At 39.9% G+C, this 18,879-nt stretch overlaps 1 protein-coding gene across 4 annotated transcripts in view; it reads right to left on the bottom strand.

The window, feature by feature from the left end:
- NCKAP1 (NCK associated protein 1) overlaps positions 1–3,220 on the bottom strand; it is a 105,750-nt gene extending 102,530 nt beyond the window's left edge. For 3 of the 4 annotated variants that reach the window (XM_070802606.1, XM_070802616.1, XM_070802620.1), the window contains exon 1: positions 2,840–3,219. In XM_070802606.1, the coding sequence (XP_070658707.1) occupies positions 2,840–2,947 (108 nt within the window). In that variant the 5' untranslated portion in view covers positions 2,948–3,219. Of the gene's footprint in view, positions 1–2,839 lie in introns of all 4 variants that reach the window. The other variant, XM_070802611.1, reaches the window with a different exon arrangement.
- Positions 3,221–18,879: the final 15,659 nt, after the last annotated feature.

Here is an 18,879-nt window from a genome sequence, read left to right as displayed (position 1 = left end):
ATTTCAAAAAGCAAAATATTTTTCAGGGGCCATGCTACATTCCCCTAAGTATTAAAGCCTCTTATTCTTGGTTATAGTAACTCAAAGTTATTTTATTGATGCCTAAGTCACTGAAATATTTTTCACTCTATATGCTCACTAAAATATTGCCATTGCAGACTTTTAGTTGAAACAGTAATCAGATCTGATAGACAATCTAATGCAAACACGAATTAATGAAAATGTGGTAAATGACTGGCAGACATGTATTATGCGGTAGAAGGGTTTTTTGTTTGTTTGTTTTTTTTTTTTGAGGACTATAAGAGATTGAGATTGAAAAGATTACGTGGGTTTATACTGCCATAAAAATGTAGACAGCACGAACCTTATAAACACATGGTAAACAGATCTTATTCACTTTTGGGGGCAAGATTTTTGAACAAATGTTTCAATCCCAGTCAGCCAGGAAGACACGCCAGCCTTTATACACAGCTCTATACAGGCTGAAAGACTCAAAATCCATCTGATGTATTTGTATATAAAATCACATGAGGAGGGCAGATCAAAAGCTATTATTATTAAAATTAGAGCAAGATTACACACACACACTCATATATATGTTGCATATACATACATACATAATATGCATAATGTATTCATCCTTTTCAACAAGTCCTAACTGAAAGCTTCATGGACCACATAAGACCTCAAGTGGTAGTAATTAAAAAATGAGTAACACAGTCCCCACTGAGCGGGAACTCACAATCACTCAGACAAGGTAGAAGTATTTCTCAAGAAATTATAAATGTGTTAAGTGCTGAAATATAACATTTCAATAATTCAAAATATTAGACACTTGGATATAATGATCAACTCACTTTAAATTGTACTAGTTCAATAATGCAAGAGCCTAAAGTTTCTCAAAAGAGGAAGTGAAAAAAAAGGCTTTTGAGAAAAGGCAGTGAACTGAAGCATTTGAACGCTTAGAATTTAGTCTAATCTTAGATGATTTATGAAGATGAAATTTGTAAAATCCGACTATTTTCATGCCATAAAAATGTGTAACGAATGCCTTAAAAAGAGGAATTTTGCCTAAATACCCGAATCACTTTTGATGTTACTCTCACTTCCTCTTTTGGAAACCATCATAACCATTTCCTTTAACCACAATACCACACGTCTAGTAACTTCTAGCGACGTTTGTCTTGCTTGTTTCTTTGCACAAAGATCGTATAGGAACGAATTTCCAAGTTAAAGAGCATCTCACAAAAAAGTTCAGGTCAATGAACCTGTAAGTAATACTATCTAAAATTATTACAAACTTACATAAACTTATAACCAAGTCTCTTCTCGGTAAATGCAGAGGGTTTCACTGGAATGACCCTGAGCTCCTGTCACACAAAATATTAAGTGTGAAGAGGCATTTTACTCTCCAGAGTGCACTAGGTTTAAAGTCAACCAATCCTCATATTCAGGGATGCCAATGGAACACAGCCATCGCTGCACAAAATTTATCCCTATTAAACCAGGACAGACTTCTCCTCTAGAATTTCAGTGTCTTACATCAAATTGCTGAAATAGGTCAGTTTTATATTGAACCCCATCATACGAATTCTTAAGTATTTTTTTCTTCAGGGGCCCTAATTTACAAGGGCTACAACTCTACTGCTACGATTAAACTAAAAGGAAATATTCAGAATGCATTAAAAAGCCAAAAAAAATAATTACTAAGATATAACATCAAATACACACTGGAAACTGTCAGGATCTAACTTGCATCAAAAAATCTTAAGTTTTCTCTTTATCAAATTACTAAAAACTTACTAACTTTGCTTTAAAAGGAATAGAATTCTGGTCTTTCTTTTCTAAAGTAAATTAATGTAATATTTGCTCTTTTAACCTATTTTTCTTAACTCCAACTCAGCCTTCCATTCCTTAATCTTGCGAAAGCCATGTAAAGACGTTCAATGGGCCTATTAGCTAGAGCTACTCAAATGATCAGACTACACCATAAAATCAGCATAACAGCAACACGATCACAGCTTTTATTTTGTATAGACACCGAACGTAAAGAAATTTAAGAAACGATGTTTCGGTATTATCGACATGGTTGGAAAAACTAAGATGAGGAGGAGTAAAGAGAAAAGAGAGAAGAAGGCTGTTATTCCTGTCCTAGTGACTCACAACCCAAAAGTATTTCAGGAGAAAACTGGTTCCACCCTCACTACCACCTCCTTTCCACCTTCAAAATGAAATACTTCTAAATCGTCAACACACTCTTAAATGGCTTTTATTTGGCAATCCAGAATAAAATGGCCAAGTGGTGGAGATGCAGGGCTCATCCAAATGAGCCATTCCCTTCTTACATTCCCACTTACATCCAAAAGAACTGAGGGGGGAAAAAAAAAAAAAAAAACTGCTACCATCTCCGCCAGATTTCTACCATTCGATCTCAGTTATGGAACACCCAAGTTTTCCTATCCCCCTCCTAGGATCTCATCCATCCTCCTCCCTTTCGTGCAGACCCAGTTCCGGGGGCCCGGGGGCCAGGGCGCCGAGGAGGGGGCGGCAGCGGCGCCGGCGCCCCTCACCCCGCGCCGGGCCGGCCAGTTCCCAGTGCTGGGAGCGGGCAAATGGCTGCTCTCCGCCCCTGGCCGGCCCGCGAGCCGGCGGGAGAGACGCCAGGGCTCCGCATTAGGCCGCGGCGCATCCCGGCAACCCCGGTGGGGCCTGCGGCCGCGAGGCCGTGCTTTCTGCCCCGGGCGCCGCCCGCCGCCCCCATTGCCCAGGCCTCCCCTGCCCTCCATCCCGCCTCCGCCTGCCCGCCGGCCCCGCCGAGGCCTCGCCGGCCCGTGCGCACCTTCTTGATGTTGTAGAGGCGGGTGAGCATGCCGACGCCCCGGTCGTTGAGGATGGTGAGCTTCTCCGCCAGCTTCTGCTGACTAGGCTGCAGCACGGAGCGCGACATGGTGGCGGCGGTGGTGGTGGTGGTGGTGGCGACGGCGGCGGTGGCGATGGTGGGGCCGGCGCCGCCGGCCTCGCGCCCAGTCACCGGCCCACGGCCTCCGCAGCTACCTCGGTCGGGCCTCCTCCCCTCCCGCCCGTGACCTCCGCCTCAGGGGAGCGCGCCCATGGCCCTCGCGCCCCAATCCCGTGCGGGAGGACAGAGCGAGCCGCGGCGGACGCCTCGTCGTCCCTTTCCCCGCAGCAGCCCGTGCCCGGCAGCCTCCTGCCTTCGGTCCGCCGCCCTTCCGTCCCCACCCCCGGCGCTCTCCGCCCCAGCCCCCACCACCGAGCCGCCTTCCCCGGCTCCTCCACTAGGTGTGGCGGAGGCGGCGGCGTCTCAGGCGGCTGAGAACGAGGCCGCTTCCCCGCAGCCCCGGACGAGCGGTCGGTCACCTGATCTGCCGCGCCGGCGCCCTCGCGAGGCCGGACGGGGAACTGCGCCTAGTTGGGGCGGGTGGGGGCCTCGGCCCGCCTCGCGCGGCCTCGCTGCAGCCGCCGCTCCGGACGCGGCTCCGGCTCCACGCGCGACCCAACCCGGCCTGGCCCGCCCACTGTCCGGGAAGCCTAAGCTCGACCTGATGAGGTTACGTTTTTTTGTCCGCCACACACCCCTCCGCTTTCAAGTTTCCAAAAGTTGCCTTTCCACCGCCTCCCTAAAGAAACCAGCAGAAGCCCGCGGGGAGGGGGCGGGGGCAGGGCGGGTTTTTTTTTCTGGCGAGTTTCGCCCGAGAGTGGGCTGGTGGCTTCATGCGCTTTTCCCTCCCACTGCTTGACAGACGCTCCGGCTGAACACAGCAGATGTGCTCTGCGAGGCGGCCTTCGCCTCTCCCTTCCTCCCCTTTCCAGCCTATCTCCCCCGCTTCAAGGCAGTTCAGGGGAGAGAGGGTCGGAAGCGAGGGCGACTCAAGTTCCTCAGATAATCAGAATCTGACATTTGTCGACGGGATTACCCCTCCGGAGAAGACGTCAATAGAAGAGGCCCTGGCCTGAGGGAGGCAGAAATAAATGTTTCTTCAAGTGCATGAAGGAACTTTCCTATTTTTTTTCTGGCCTCCACCCCAAATCCCACCCCTTCTTAGCAACATTCTGCTTTTCCATATTTTTTTTTTTCCTTTTTTTCCTGATCAAACACCTCCCAGTCACACCCGAAGGCTGCCCCCTCTGATTCCAAAAGTGAGCAAAACCAAGGACTTATGTCATTGACTTGGGTAAGGAACTCCAGCAAAGAGGAGTCAAGCTGTTTTGATGGATTTTTTCGCCTTAATTTCGTTTGATGTATTAATTTTTAAGTAAGTGACAAAATATTCTGCCACCTTCAATAAACGACATTACAAAAGTAAGTGTCATTGGATTGATCAAAACACTTTATGGAAAGGAAATTGTGAGGAATATATTCTGAAACTTTTTAAAAATCTAGTGTATGTAGAGTTCCTTCAGAAATTTTCGTTTTAATATTACAAGATCAAGGCAGTAGACTGAACTTGATTTAAGGAGCTTTGAAAAGAGTCCTACATTCAGCGAAAAATCCTACCTGCCATTATACTTGGAATCCTATACACAAAATTAACTTGAATGAAGGTTTTTTAATACAAACACCTCAGAGAGATCACCTATTGAGCTAGTATTAGTTATTAGCATATTGGGGGGATTTAATTTATCTGGTTGCATTCCAACTTAATAGTTTAAATATTAATTTAGAGAAGGTAAGAGTCTGGAACCTGAGATAGTGAGGGCGGACCTGGGAAGGAGAGGGTGTAGGGAGCGGGGTGGGGAGTAAAGATGTGCTTTTTTCAGGGACCAAAGGCAAATTTAACCAGACAGAATTAGAGTCCTACATAGAAAGGTTATATCATTTTCTAGTTTTTCCATCGGAGAAGGCGATGGCACCCCACTCCAGTACTCTTGCCTAGAAAATCCCATGGACGGAGGAGCCTGGTGGGCTGCAGTCCATGGGGTAGCAAAGAGTCGGACACAACTGAGCGACTTCACTTTCACTTTTCACTCTCATGCATTGGAGAAGGAAATGGCAACCCACTCCAGTGTTCTTGCCTGGAGAATCCCAGGGATGGCAGAGCCTTGTGGGCTGCCGTCTGTGGGGTCGCACAGAGTCAGACACGACTGAAGTGACGCAGCAGCAGCAGTTTTTCAAAAGTGCTGTCTAGAGAGAACAATAAAATGGTGCCACATTAAAATTTGAACACAGCTGTCATTTAGAAAAGCAACTATCATGATTCCATATGAACTTGAACACTTGAAGCTGCTTATAACTCAGAAGCACCGGATAGAGGGAGAGCTCTGTAGATTCTAGTCTCATTGTTGAATTTTTATTATAACTAACTTTTAGACATACTGGTCCTAGATTGAATAGAATATTTATATTAGGTGTAAGTGAAGTATTCATAATTCTTGCATTTCTCTACATTTTGCATCAAAAAGGATTTTGTTACTGAGCCAACCCTTTTGAAGTTTACCCATATGTGTAGTGTGAAGTGGGCTTCCCCGGTGGCTCAGCAGTGAAGAATCTGCCTCCAATGCAAGAAACCTGGGTTTGATGCCTGGGTGAGGAATATCCCCTGGAGGAGGACCCCACAACTCACTCCAGTATTCTTGCCTGGAGAAACCCATGGACAGAGGAGCCTGGCGGGCTACAGTCCATAGGATCACAAAGAGTCAAACACCACAGACGTGACTGAGCTCACGCATAATATAAAGTTTATTGGAAGTGCTAAGGTAATAATCATGTATTTTCCTATGCATATATGATTTTATGGCAAGTATAATTAGTATATGTCCTTTTATATTTCTTCTCAGTATTTCAGTCTTTGAAAATACGTCATACCATGTGAATCAGCCTATAAAGTTATTATAAAAATTGCCCATCTTGTAGATTTTTTTCTTCCTACTGTTTTCTGGAAAAGCAGAAACTTTTAAAAATGATTAGGAAACTTAGAAAAGATTAGATAAATTTTAAAAAGCGTGATTGACAATTTTATTTCCCTCATCATATAAAGCATAGTCTTCACAATTCCTTTGGTCCTAAAGATTTTCAAATTGTTTCACTTCAGTTAAGAGATTTCTGCTGTTTGTCCCTAGAACATAAGGCTTCAGAGAGATTTAGAAAGTAGATGATAGCTTTTTATTTGCAGTAATCATAGAAATTTAGCTAGCGTAGACCAATAGGCCTTAAAAAGTGTGAATATACTGTATGTAAAATATATCAATAAATCTGACTAGAAGTTACAAAACTGTGTTTTGAAAAATTATTTTTTCTTGAGAGAAGTATAAAAGTACCCACTGTGAGGAAAGTAAACATTTGAAAACCCAAACTGGAAAATATATAAATTGGAAGAAGAATAAGTTTGGCTTTATAGAAGAATTCATAATAGAATTATATTTTGTGACCCACAAATATATTTTACAATGATTCAGTTATAAAATCCTACTTATAAAATTTCAGAAACAAATCATGGATATGACATATAGCTTTTTATATATGTGTTATAAAATATTTGATCATTCATAGTAACAATTCTGGATGGATTTAAATGTAAATGTTTGAACAATAAACACTTAAAATGTACAAAATAATGTTATTCTGAGAGGAGATATGAAGCTGTGTAAGGTATAGATTTTAAGCTCCCTGGCTCACATTCTGGGCTTCCCTGGTAGCTCATCTGGTAAAGAATCCACGTGCAATGTGGGAGACCTGGGTTTGGTCCCTGATTTGGGAAGATCCCCTGGAGAAGGGAATGGCTATCCACTCCAGTATTCTGGTCTGAAGAATTCCATGGACTATAGTCCATAGGGTTGCAAAGAGTAGGACACAACTGAGTAACTTTCACTTTCACTTGGGCTTCCCTAGTGGCTCAGTTGGTAAAGAATCTGCCTGCAGTGCAGCAGACCCGGTTCGATCCCCTGGTCAGGAAATTTCCTGGAGAAGGAAATGGTAACCCACTCCAGTATTCTTGCCTGGAGAATCCCATGGACAAAGGAGCAAGAAAGGCTGCAGCCCATGGAATCACAAAGTCGGACACAACTGTGCAACTAACTCACTTTTTTTTTCAGCTCACATACTGGGTAAGCATAGAACTGTACATACACGAGGAAGTCTGATATAAAGCAGCCTGAGCTACAGGGCTACGAGAGAAGTCTAGAGAGAAGAGCCCCAAATTGAAGTTCCTAAAGTTCCTAAGCGTGTGTGTATGTATTGTTCACATGACTTAGTTGCTCAGGCATGTCCAGCTCTTTGCCAGGCTCCTCGGTCCATGGAATTCTCTAGGCAGGAATACTGGAGTAGGTTGCCATTCCCATCTTTCAAGGGATCTTCCCAATGTAGAGATCGAGCCCAGGTTTCCTGCACTGCAGGCAGATTCTTCACTGTCTGAACCACCAGTGAAGCCCAAAGTTCCTAAGGATTATTCTGAAACTTAGGTTTGTTCAACTTTAATAAGTGCAAAATAATTTTTTTTAAAGTGCAGGCAAATAATAGGAATGCCCATCACATACATGAAAGAACAAATAAAGTTGAAGGTAGAACAGAAAATATGTAGGCCTGTGATTGCTAAAGCAGGAGAAAAAAAAATTCAATGCGGAAGAAGTATAGAAAAAAATGGGAAAACTAAAGGTAACTTTTGAGAACTTGAGGATAATAAAGATAATTTGAAATAGTTGTTGACTTTATTAATTATCCTTCAGTGTCTCCTTCTTCCTTAGAATAAAGTCTACATCTCTCAGTCTCCCTTGCAGGCTAGTTCTTGCCACTAGGACATAAGTTTCAAGAACCTTAAGAGACTGCTGTGTTCTCTTTTTGCCAGTCTTCCCCTCTTATTTCATTCTGCCACATGAAACAGGACACAGAGACCACTATCTCAATCCCTGAAGACAATGGCCACTCTGAGATGACAGAACATAGAAATGGAAGCTGTAAGTGGGCTTCTTAAAGCAGAACTATCATACCAAACCTCCCCGTTCGATTTCTGGATTTTGTGTGAAACAGGAAGTTTTATTTAAGCTTCTTTTAGCTGGGATTTTTTTTTAATTATTCACAACCAAACTTGATCCTAAATAATATTTCTTGTGGTCAACATTATAGTATCATTACTAAGAGTAAAATAAGGACTGCTGCTGCTGCTGCTAAGTAGCTTCGGTCGTGTCCGACAGTGTGCGACCCTATGGACGGCAGCCCACCAGGCTCCCCCTTCCCTGGGATTCTCCAGGCAAGAACACTGGACTGGGTTGCCATTTCCTTCTCCAATGCATGAAAGTGAAAAGTGAAAGTGAAGTCGCTCAGCCGTGTCCCATGTCCGACTCTTACCAGGCTCCTCTGTCCATGGGAGTTTTCAGGCAGGAGTACTGGAGTCGGGTGCCATTGCCTTCTCCAAAATAAGGACTAGTAATCCAATTTAGTATTTATGTGTTTTTCACACTATGTGTCAGGTGCTACTAGTTGAGTTACATTTTCTCATCTGCCTCTCTCAATTTAATGTGCTCAGTCGTGTTTGACTCTTTGCAACCCCATGGACTGTAGCCCTCCAGACTCTTCTGTCCATGGGGATTCTCCAGGTATTCTTTAAATATTTTCAGAGGATAATATTCCTTTTGAGATATTATCATCCTCATTTTACAGGTGAGGAAACTAAAATACAGATAGTTTTTTATTTTTAATTACAGAAGGTCATACCCATAGAAAGTGATAAAGCTGGTATTAGATTCTGTCAGTCTGACTCCAAAGTTCATGCATCTTCTTAACCACTGTGCTCTAACCGGCAAACTGGATGGCATAAATTTGTCATGCATCCGATGAATAGATTCTGTAGTTTCTGGAGAGTTCCTTAACTCTGCCCAAACCTTCCTAAACAGTCCCTTGGTTAAATTTTCTTCAATTAACTGCTAGACTCAGCTATATTTTTCCCACACCAATATATCAGTTTTTTATGTGTTTTTCTTTAGCTTTTGCCTCCTCCAGAAGCTAGAATGGTAATTTTTTTTCTTTTTTTTTTTTCAGTTTGTCTTTTTTTTTTCCTTCTTTTTTTTTCACTTTTTAAATTTTTTTGTTTCTTTTTATTTTTTTAATTTTTCTGGTAATTTTTTTCTGTGACACTTTTTCCTAATTCTGAAGTATATTTCAGTTTGCCTTTTTTTTTTTTTTTTTTTTTAGTCACCCAGCCTTCTGTTGCTTCCCTATTTAGAGCAGAAAGAGGGACAGATTGACAAAGATCTTCTTTCAAGGTTCTTAGGGTAAAGATCTTCGATTAGGATATCTCCTGTCAAAATTAATGTTCCCCTAATTCTTAAAGACAAATGCAACATTTTTCCTCACATACAAACCAGGTAGCTATATATGACTAGAAATGTATGACCAAATTTCTCTGAGAAGCCTACAAATAAAGCAGTAGACATAGAGTGTTTTTTTTGCCTGTTCCCCATCCCTTCCTTTTGTGAAACCAACTGCTACCTTTGACCAAAGTGAAAGTGAAGTCTCTCAGTCGTGTCCGACTCTGCGACCCCGTGGACTGTAGCCCACCAAGCTCCTCCGTCCATGGGATTCTCCAGGCAAGAGTACTGAAGTGGGTTGCCATTTCCTTCTCCAGCGGATCTTCCCAACCCAGGGATCGAACCCAGGTCTCCCACATTGCAGGCAGATGCTTTAACCTTTGAGCCACCAGGGAAGCCCCTACTTTGAACAAAACTGAGCGCAGAAAGTGAAAAATGGGTCAGGCTGTGGGGAAGATTAGGCATATGTAAACAAGAAACAAATGGAGTTTTGCAAGGAAATTTTACTTTTTTAAGCTGTTCTAAAGATTGCATATAGTTGGACCATACCATAGACAGAAGAATCAACTTTGGGTGAAGAACTTTGAAAAGGACAGTAGAAGATCTCACTGTAGTTTAACTATGGTCATAAAAAGGATAGACAATAAGATACATGCTAAATCAATACTTCAAGTTGTGTTCTACATATTCAAAGACCATAAGGTATGAAAATTACACAACTGAAAATGATTAAGAAAGTGAACAGGGAAAGATGCAGCAACAGTATCCCAGTATCTATAGTAAGTGAATAAGGAGGTAGGACTTAGTCAGAGATTGCAACTTGGTATTGCAAAGGAGTAACCAAGAGAAGTTTAAATGAAACAGAAGATGTCTCCAGTAGTTAGCAGAAGACATGCCTAAAACAGAACTGATCTGAAAAGTTCAAAAAGAAAACAATGAGAAATTAATTACAGCCTTGATCTTTACCATTCACATCCGATTAAATTCATCTTATAGCCTGCGAGATATTGATAATGCACTTTACACATGTTTGTTTGCTTCTGCTCTGCAAACTAAATTTCCTTTTAAAATCACTCAAAGAACTTCAGGTTCTTTCTGTGGAAAAACTCTAATGTAATGAATAATTTCTGTTTATGATTGGTTTTAATTCTTCTTGGTTCTTTTTGCAGTACAAAGGATTCGTGAGTTTTTTGTTTTTGCTTTAGAAATGTATTGTGCCTAGACATACTTAAATAGTAGATGATGTATCAGTGTATACACACACTAATTGCTTGATCTTTGGTGTTTGGTCTTAAGTATTTTAAAATACTAGAATGCTATGTGTAAAATTGGCAAAAAACAATGGTAAAACAAAGCTTGAGTTAAACTACAGGTTAAGCCTATGATGATATCCAACTTCCAGCTTATATTTTTACGTTTAGTCTACCCTAAAGATCCTTGGAAGGTACGTTATGACCAACCTAGATAGCATATTAAAAAGCAGAGATATTACTTTGCCAACAAAGGTCCGTCTAGTCAAGGCTATGGTTTTTCCAGTAGTCATGTATGGATGTGAGAGTTGGTCTGTGAAGAAAGCTGAACGCTGAAGAATTTCTGCCTTTGAACTGTGGTGTTGGAGAAGACTCTTTCGAGTCCCTTGGACTGCAAGGAGATCCAACCAGTCCATCCTGGTTGGAGGAGGAGACCAGTCCTGGGTGTTCATTGGAAGAACTGATGCTGAGATTGAAACTCCAGTACTTTGGCCACCTCATGCGAAGAGTTGACTCATTGGAAAAGACTCTGATACTGGGAGGGATTGGGGGCAGGAAGAGAAGGGGACGACAGAGGATGAGATGGCTGGATGGCATCACTGACTCGATGGACGTGAGTCTGAGTGAACTCCGGGAGTTGGTGATGGACAGGGAGGCCTGGCGTGCTGCAATTCATGGGGTCGCAAAGAGTCGGACGCAATTGAGCGACTGAACTGAACTGAAAGATAAATAGTTTACAAAAATTGGGAAGAATATCGAACATACTGAACTGGACCTCCACGAAGCCTAGACTAGGAGTACAAACTTAGGATCATCAAAATATGGATGATATTTGGAATCGTGGCAATAGATGAGATCATTTTTGGAGAGATTATTTTTAAAAGGAAATTAGGATCTAGTCCAAAGCCCTGAAGAACTCTGACTTTAGGAATCAAATACAGTTAAGTGGAGTCAGCAAAGAAGACTGAACAGGAGTTCGAAGGGAACCCGCACAGAGTCGGGCACGACTGAAGTGACTTAGCAGCAGAGACTAGGGCAGTAGCCAGAGGGGTCCAGGGAGGGTTCTCTGTTTACTTTCAGTGGAAGTTGTCAGATTATCCTGTAAAGAGGGAGAGATTTATAACTCAGTACAGACAGAAAGGATGATCAAAGGTACAGAAGCTTTGACAGAACAGGAAGAAAGGAAATGAAGGGGAATCAGATGATAAACAAACAAACTAATTTTGACTGGGAGTTCCAGGAAAAGCCAAGATAATGATACTAGATAACATTTATTGAGTACTTGCATTGTGTCATGCTCTGCTCCAGTGTCTTACATGTATTAATGTGCTTCATCTTCATAACAAACTCTGAAATAAGAACACTTTATTATTCCTAATAAACAGATGAAGAAGTTGCTCCTAAGCCCACAGCTGGTAAGGGGCAAAGCTCAGGCTATTAACCACTTAATGAGAACACTGATGTAGGTCAGCAGAATTGGTTTGGGAAAGATAGGAAAGTTTTCTCATAACTTCTATTTTCTCAATAATTAGAAGTAGTTCATCAGCATAAAAGGGAGGTCATGTGTCACAAATATTGAATGTTTAGCAGAAAAAAAAGCCTAGGTTCTGGGATCAGACTGACAGAGCTGGAATCCTGGTTTTCACACTTACCTTGGATCTTCGACATGTGACTAAAGCACTCTGAACCTCAATTTTTCACCTTAAATGAAGATTATTGTACTTATTAGATTGTCTGAGGAATGTATGGAATAATTTTTAGGACTGTACCTTGTGTAATTCAGTGAATATAAGTGTTTCTTGTTACTACTATGGTGATTATTATTATTGTCCCAGCCTGCCCAGTTGTGTGATTTTCTACATTGGTATGTGGCACAAAAGGGATGAAGAGCTGTAGATTTTTCTGTTTTTAGGTGAGTGCTATGGAGAGAAAAAGTGGCAAAGGAATTGGGAGTAGTGGTTAGAGAATAATGTAGCTAACTGTGTTTTAAGACTCAACCAAAAAAATTTAAAAACTTGTCTAATTGTATTAGCATTGCTTTGTTTGACAAATTCCTATTTCAAAGTAATAATTTCTGAAAAAGACAGTTCCTCTATTTCATGTTAGACATATAGCATAATCATTAAGCTTCTAAGTGTTGATTATATGCAAATGTTAGGGACATTAAATTTTTTCTTATAAAATATACATTATGCTAAATATTATAAACTCATTATAAGATGATTTTCCCCTACTAAAACATCACTGAAGTCTAAATGTTTACAATAAGTCAAGTGTTCACTGATGCTTAAATTCAACTTTCTATACCCACTTAAATTCAAATCCAGTGTTACTTAACCACCATCATACAAACTAAGGTGCTACTGTTTCCTTGCTTTAAAGCTATGAACATTCATTGTCCTACCTAGATTATTTGTATGGTAGATTATTTGTCCTACCTAGATTATTTGTATGGTAAAAATGTATGGTACATTTTTCCCGTTTCTTCCATTATTTCTAATTACTTCAATTGATTACTATTTTCCCCACAAAACTTTAGAATCAGAATTTATTTAAATTTTCCACACTTTGTGTGTCTCTCCCATTCCCAGTGGTCTTTATTTGTGCTACACTTGAAATAATAGGATGAACAATTAACTTTAAGTTTGTGAAAAGAAGAAAGCCATGTTTCACAGCTAGTGTCAAGTTTTGTTTACTTATTTCATGTCATAGATTCTACATTTACAATATTAGGAGAATGTTCAAACAAACTTTAGCATATGCATATGTATGTGTAAATACTTTCGTGTGTCAGATTTTAATTATAGAATAGTTTGACCTTTGTAAGTTGAAGGTATTTATAAATAGCTATAAATAGAAAATATTTATGTTATCTAGTATATTAGCTTAAAAATGGTAGTCATTCTGTTATCTAATATATTAGCTAAAACTGCAACTGCTAGATTACAAACTATAGTACTTCCAAACACCAGAAGGGGACATTGGTAGTCAACCAGTTCTGGAAAAAACAAAGTTAGTGTAGCTCACTCTCTTGTTTTAAGAGAGGGTGTGACAGACTTAAGGCTCATGACTTGAATCAGAAGAACGGAATGAAGCTAACAACTCGTCTTTACTCATTTCCCCCAAGGAGTTGAAGCAGAACAAAAATAAAGCTGAAATCATCTTTTCCTTACATTTTGGTCTTTATAGGCCAAATTAATTCTTGATTCTAATTAAGGTTCCTAATTAGCTTTGGATCATGGATGCTACATAAATCTAACAAAACTAGGCATCCTGTCCATAAAAATATACAAAATTTTAGTGCAATTTTAACAAACTTCCAGTCTCATTAAAGCCTATATAAGGCCCACAGACCAAAGATTCAGAACTATTCTGGACTGTAACAAGTCCATCCAAAAAGCTACAGGAGGAGGAGTTGTATACCCAAAGTAATCATGTGTTAAATGTCCAGGTTTAACCTGACATAAATATTGAAAAACAAACGTTCAGACCAGCATTCAGAATGTAAAAGTGTCTCTTTCCTGATGAGTTCAATGCATAACAACTGACTCTCTGGTAATCTTTCCGCAGGATGAAAGTGTAGACTTTGTAGTCAACATCCTTATCAGGACTAAATATCCCGCTGTAGCTGGATTACTCAAGTTCCTGCTTTATCTGCCTCCTTCTGGTGCCAGACTTTGGCACCTCCAACAGAAAGTAGGAAAAAGAACTGAACGCATGAAACTTAAATGATTTGATTTTATTTTCAGTTGAATACCTTGACTAAATAGCTTGGTGCAAAGGAAACTGCTATTTTGCTCTAAGTTTTTTCCCTTTCTCTTACTGCTATATGTGTATAGCATTGGCTGCCTCCTTAATGAAATATATAATGTCTTAAAGAGATTCTGTGGCTTCTGCACATTACATAAGCCGTAGTCAGTCTGCCTCAGAATGAATGCAGAAAAATTGTAAATTTAGTCTCAGAAGCATGCTGCTAAAGCAGACCCAGCCAGCTTTTCAGCCTTCAAAGCAGCTTTGTATAAAGCAGCACATTTGGAAATCTGTCGCTGGTACACTCTATTCATACTGGATTAATAAGAAGTAAAATTTAACATGACGAAGAAAAGGACATAGAATATAAGAAAGGATCACAAAAATGGAAAAAGCAATAAATTCCAACAAAATCCAGTATTAGTTAAGTTTTCAAATACCTAGACATTTATGTTTTTGAATGCTGACAATATACTCTTATTAATGAAATGTCCCCTCTCTTGACCTCAATGCCCAGTGGCAAATTCCTCTTTGCAGTGTACATTTGCCTGTGTTCCACACTGCTATTGCTTTTTCAGGTAGGCAAAAAGTAAATATATAGTAAATACCACCACTGTCATTTAACATTAAATGTTTGATACAAAATAATGGACTTGACTACAATTATCGGAGTTAAGTGAGCTGCCTCAAATTCTTCGTGGAATAAGATCATTTCAAAAAAGATAATAAAAAATTAAGATTAAGGGATTTTTTTCTTATCTCCATGGGTGACAGTTTAGTTTAATTTATGTGAAAGATTTCTTTTTCTTTTATATCTCTTTTATTTCAAGTGGTGTCGCTACCTTTATTGTAAGATTTTTAAAAGTTTAACTTTATATTACAAATTGTTTCAAATATAAAAAATATAAAGATTATAAAGGCTTCATATATATTCATTATCCAGCTTTGACACTTAACATTTTCCCCAACTTGACTGTAAAGGGTTTTAATGTATCTATAATTGAAACTAGAATTATTTAATCTATATAATAAATAATATATAATTAGATTATAAATATTATATAAACCATAAATAATTGGAAACTCTTGAAAGAGATCATTTTGAATTATTTTTAGAAGACAACTATTTATTGTTCCTTCAGAAAGGAATTGGGCTTATAAACAGAATTCTTATTGGCAGTTAACTTTATTTTCATGGTGCTTGATGGTAATTTTTAGAAACATTTTTTAAAGAGGAGACTGTAAGAATAAATATCAAAGTAACATGCTTAGCAATAGCCAAACCAAGTGGTCAAACTTATTAAGCTCAGTTAAATACATATCTCTCTATCAAACTGAAGCTGAGCTAATAGCATGTGATACACCATTGCATGAGTCGGGCTTCCTAAATCTTGATTTCTTTGAAAAGCAAATGAAGAATGCAGCCAGTGCATTCATTGTACTGAGTCACTGGGTTGAAAAAGAGAAAGATAAACCACCTACTGAACAATCACATTTTTTTCTTCTAGGTGATTCACAATTCTTTGAAGACTGGCACTCATCCAGTGCTCATTTCATATATTCTGGTCTCGGGCAACTTTGACTATGGGAATTTGATTATGTAAAAAACTCTCTAACTGATGTATCATTATCATCATTCAGTCACTGAATGGTGTCCAGCTCTTTGTGACACCATAGACCGTAGTGTGCCAGGCTTCCCTGAGTTCCTCAGGCTTCCCTCACCACCTCCCAGAATTTGCCCAAGTTTATTTCCATTGAATCGGTGATACCATCCAACCATCTCATCCTGTCACCCTTTTCTTCTTCTACCTTCAATCTTTCCCAGCATCAGGGTCTTTTCCAATGAGTCGGCTTTTTGCATCAAGTGTCCAAAGTACTGGAAATTCAGCTTCAGCATCAGTCCTTCTAATGAGTATTCAGAGTTGATTTCCTTTAAGATTGACTGGCTTATAGGTGTAAACAAAAACAATTTTTAAAAGTCAGATAATTTTCAGAATCCTGGTGTTATGTTTATTAAAACTTTTTTCAGCTAGTGTTAAATTTTTGCTAGATATTTGCACTAGTTGACAAGAAAAATTACAAAATCATTTTGATTGATTCAGTCTAAGAAAAGTTTCTCCTTTTTCTGTTTCCAAAGAAGCATCAGTTCATTTCAGTTCAGTTCAGTCGCTCAGTCATGTCTGACTCTTTGCGACCCCATGAATCACAGCACGCCAGGCCTCCTTGTCTATCACCAACTCCCGGAGTTCACTCAGACTCACGTCCATCGAGTCAGTGATGCCATCCAGCCATCTCATCCTCTGTCATCCCCTTCTCCTCCTGCCCACAATCCTTCCCAGCATCAGAGTCTTTTCCAATGAGTCAACTCTTCGCATGAGGTGGCCAAAGTACTGGAGTTTCAGCTTTAACATCATTCCTTCCAAAGAAATCCCAGGGCTGATCTCCTTCAGAATGGACTGGTTGGATCTCCTTGCAGTCCAAGGGACTCCCAAGAGTCTTCTCCAACACCACAGTTCAAAACCATCAATTCTTCGGTGCTCAGCTTTCTTCACAGTCCAACTCTCACATCCATACATGAGCACTGGAAAAACCATAGCCTTGACTAGACAGACCTTTGTTGGCAAAGTAATGTCTCTGCTTTTTAATATGCTGTCTAGGTTGGTCATAACTTTTCTTCCAAGGAGTAAGCGTCTTTTAATTTCATGGCTGCACTCACCATCTGCAGTGATTTGGGAACCCAAGAAAATAAAGTCTAACACTGTTTCCACTGTTTTCCTATCTATTTCCCATGAAGTGATGGGACCAGATGCCATGATCTTCGTTTTCTGAATGTTGAGTTTTAAGCCAAGTTTTTCACTCTCCTCTTTCACCTTCATCAAGAGGCTTTTTAGTTCCTCTTCGCTTTCTGCCATAAGGGTGGTGTCATCTGCATAGCTGAGGTTATTGATATTTCTCCTGGCAATCTTGATTCCAGCTTGTGTTTCTACCAGCCCAGCGTTTCTCATGATGTACTCTGCATAGAAGTTAAATAAGCAGGGTGACAATATACAGCCTTGTAGTACTCCTTTTCCTATTTGGAACCAATCTGTTGTTCCATGCCCAGTTCTAACTGTTGCTTCCTGACCTGCATACAGATTTCTCAAGAGGCAGGTCAGGTGGTCTGGTATTCCCATCTCTTTCAGAATTTTCCACAGTTTATTGTGATACACACAGTCAAAGGCTTTGGCATAGTCAATAAATCAGAAATAGATGTTTTTCTGGAGCTCTCTTGCTTTTTCGATGATCCAGCGGATGTTGGTAATTTGATCTCTGGTTCCTCTGCCTTTTCTAATATCCCCAAAGCTATAGCCAGTACTGACAGCAAAAATGCTCTTCTATGCATAGAAGAGCTGTCAGTACTGGCTATAGCTTTGGGGATATTATTATATTGATAAGCTTGATTAATATACTCTTCATTTAATTTTTGTTTATTAAATTTTAGGTTAAGCCTAAGATCTATTGTAAGAAAAAATGCTGTAATAAAATAGAGAAATATTAATCTTTATAATTTTATATTGTTTGTGGTTTCAAGTGCCTTTTTCTCTCTATAACATACAAAATCCAAACTGCATTTTCCCCATGAATTTACAATGTGGGGGAGAAAAGAAGTCTTTAAAATTTAGAGCAGCAAGACTCCATACTTTGGAAAACAGGGAAAAATAAGTTTAAACTGCTCTTGTAGTAAAAAGCGCACTTTCATGCAGTGCTGTAACCCTTTTCAAGATTAATTTCAACCTATGTATAAAGAACATTCAAAATATCCACACCTTCTAAATATGAACACACATTTATATACTCTTCTCTCTATATCAAGGATCATTATTTGATTTTTTGAAATATAATAAAAGCTTGTTGGTGTATTCCTTTCTGTATTTATTTTTTAATTGAAGGCAAATTGCTTTACAATGTTGTGTTGACTTCTGCCATACAACAATGCAAATCAGCCATAATTATACATATATCCCCTCCCTCATGAGCCTCCCTCCGCTCCCCCTATCCCACCCCTCTAGGTCATCACAGAGCACCAAGTTGGGTTCCCTGTGTTATGTAGCAACCTCTCACTGGCTATCTATTTCACACGTGCGCCTGATGGGCTACAGTCTCTAGGGTGGGAAAGAGTCAGACACGACTGGGCATACATGCACAGTGTATATATTAATATGTTGATGCTACTTTCCCCATTCGTCCCACTCTCTCCTTGCCCTACTGTGTCCACAAGTCCATTCTGTACATCTGCGTCTCCATTTTATCCCTGCAAATAGGTTCATCAATACCATTTTTCATGACTCCATACACATGCTTCAATATACAATATTTGTTTCTCTTTCTGACTTACTTCGTTCTGTATAACAGGCTCTAGGTTCATCCACCTCACTAGAACTGACTCAGATTCATGCCTTTTTATGGCTAATATTCCACTGTATATATGTAACACATCTTCTTTATGCATTCATCTGTTGATGGACATCCAGATTGCTCCCATGTCCTGGCTATTGTACATAGTGCTGCAGTGAGCACTAGGGTACATGGTCTTTCAGAATTGTGGTTCTCTCAGGGTATATGCCCAGTAGTGGGATTGCTG

This window comes from Bos indicus, chromosome 2, assembly GCF_029378745.1.
Source record: "Bos indicus isolate NIAB-ARS_2022 breed Sahiwal x Tharparkar chromosome 2, NIAB-ARS_B.indTharparkar_mat_pri_1.0, whole genome shotgun sequence".
Lineage (NCBI taxonomy): Eukaryota > Metazoa > Chordata > Mammalia > Artiodactyla > Bovidae > Bos > Bos indicus.
Note: the sequence above shows the minus strand (reverse complement) of the source record. Positions and strands in the feature narration are given on the sequence as shown.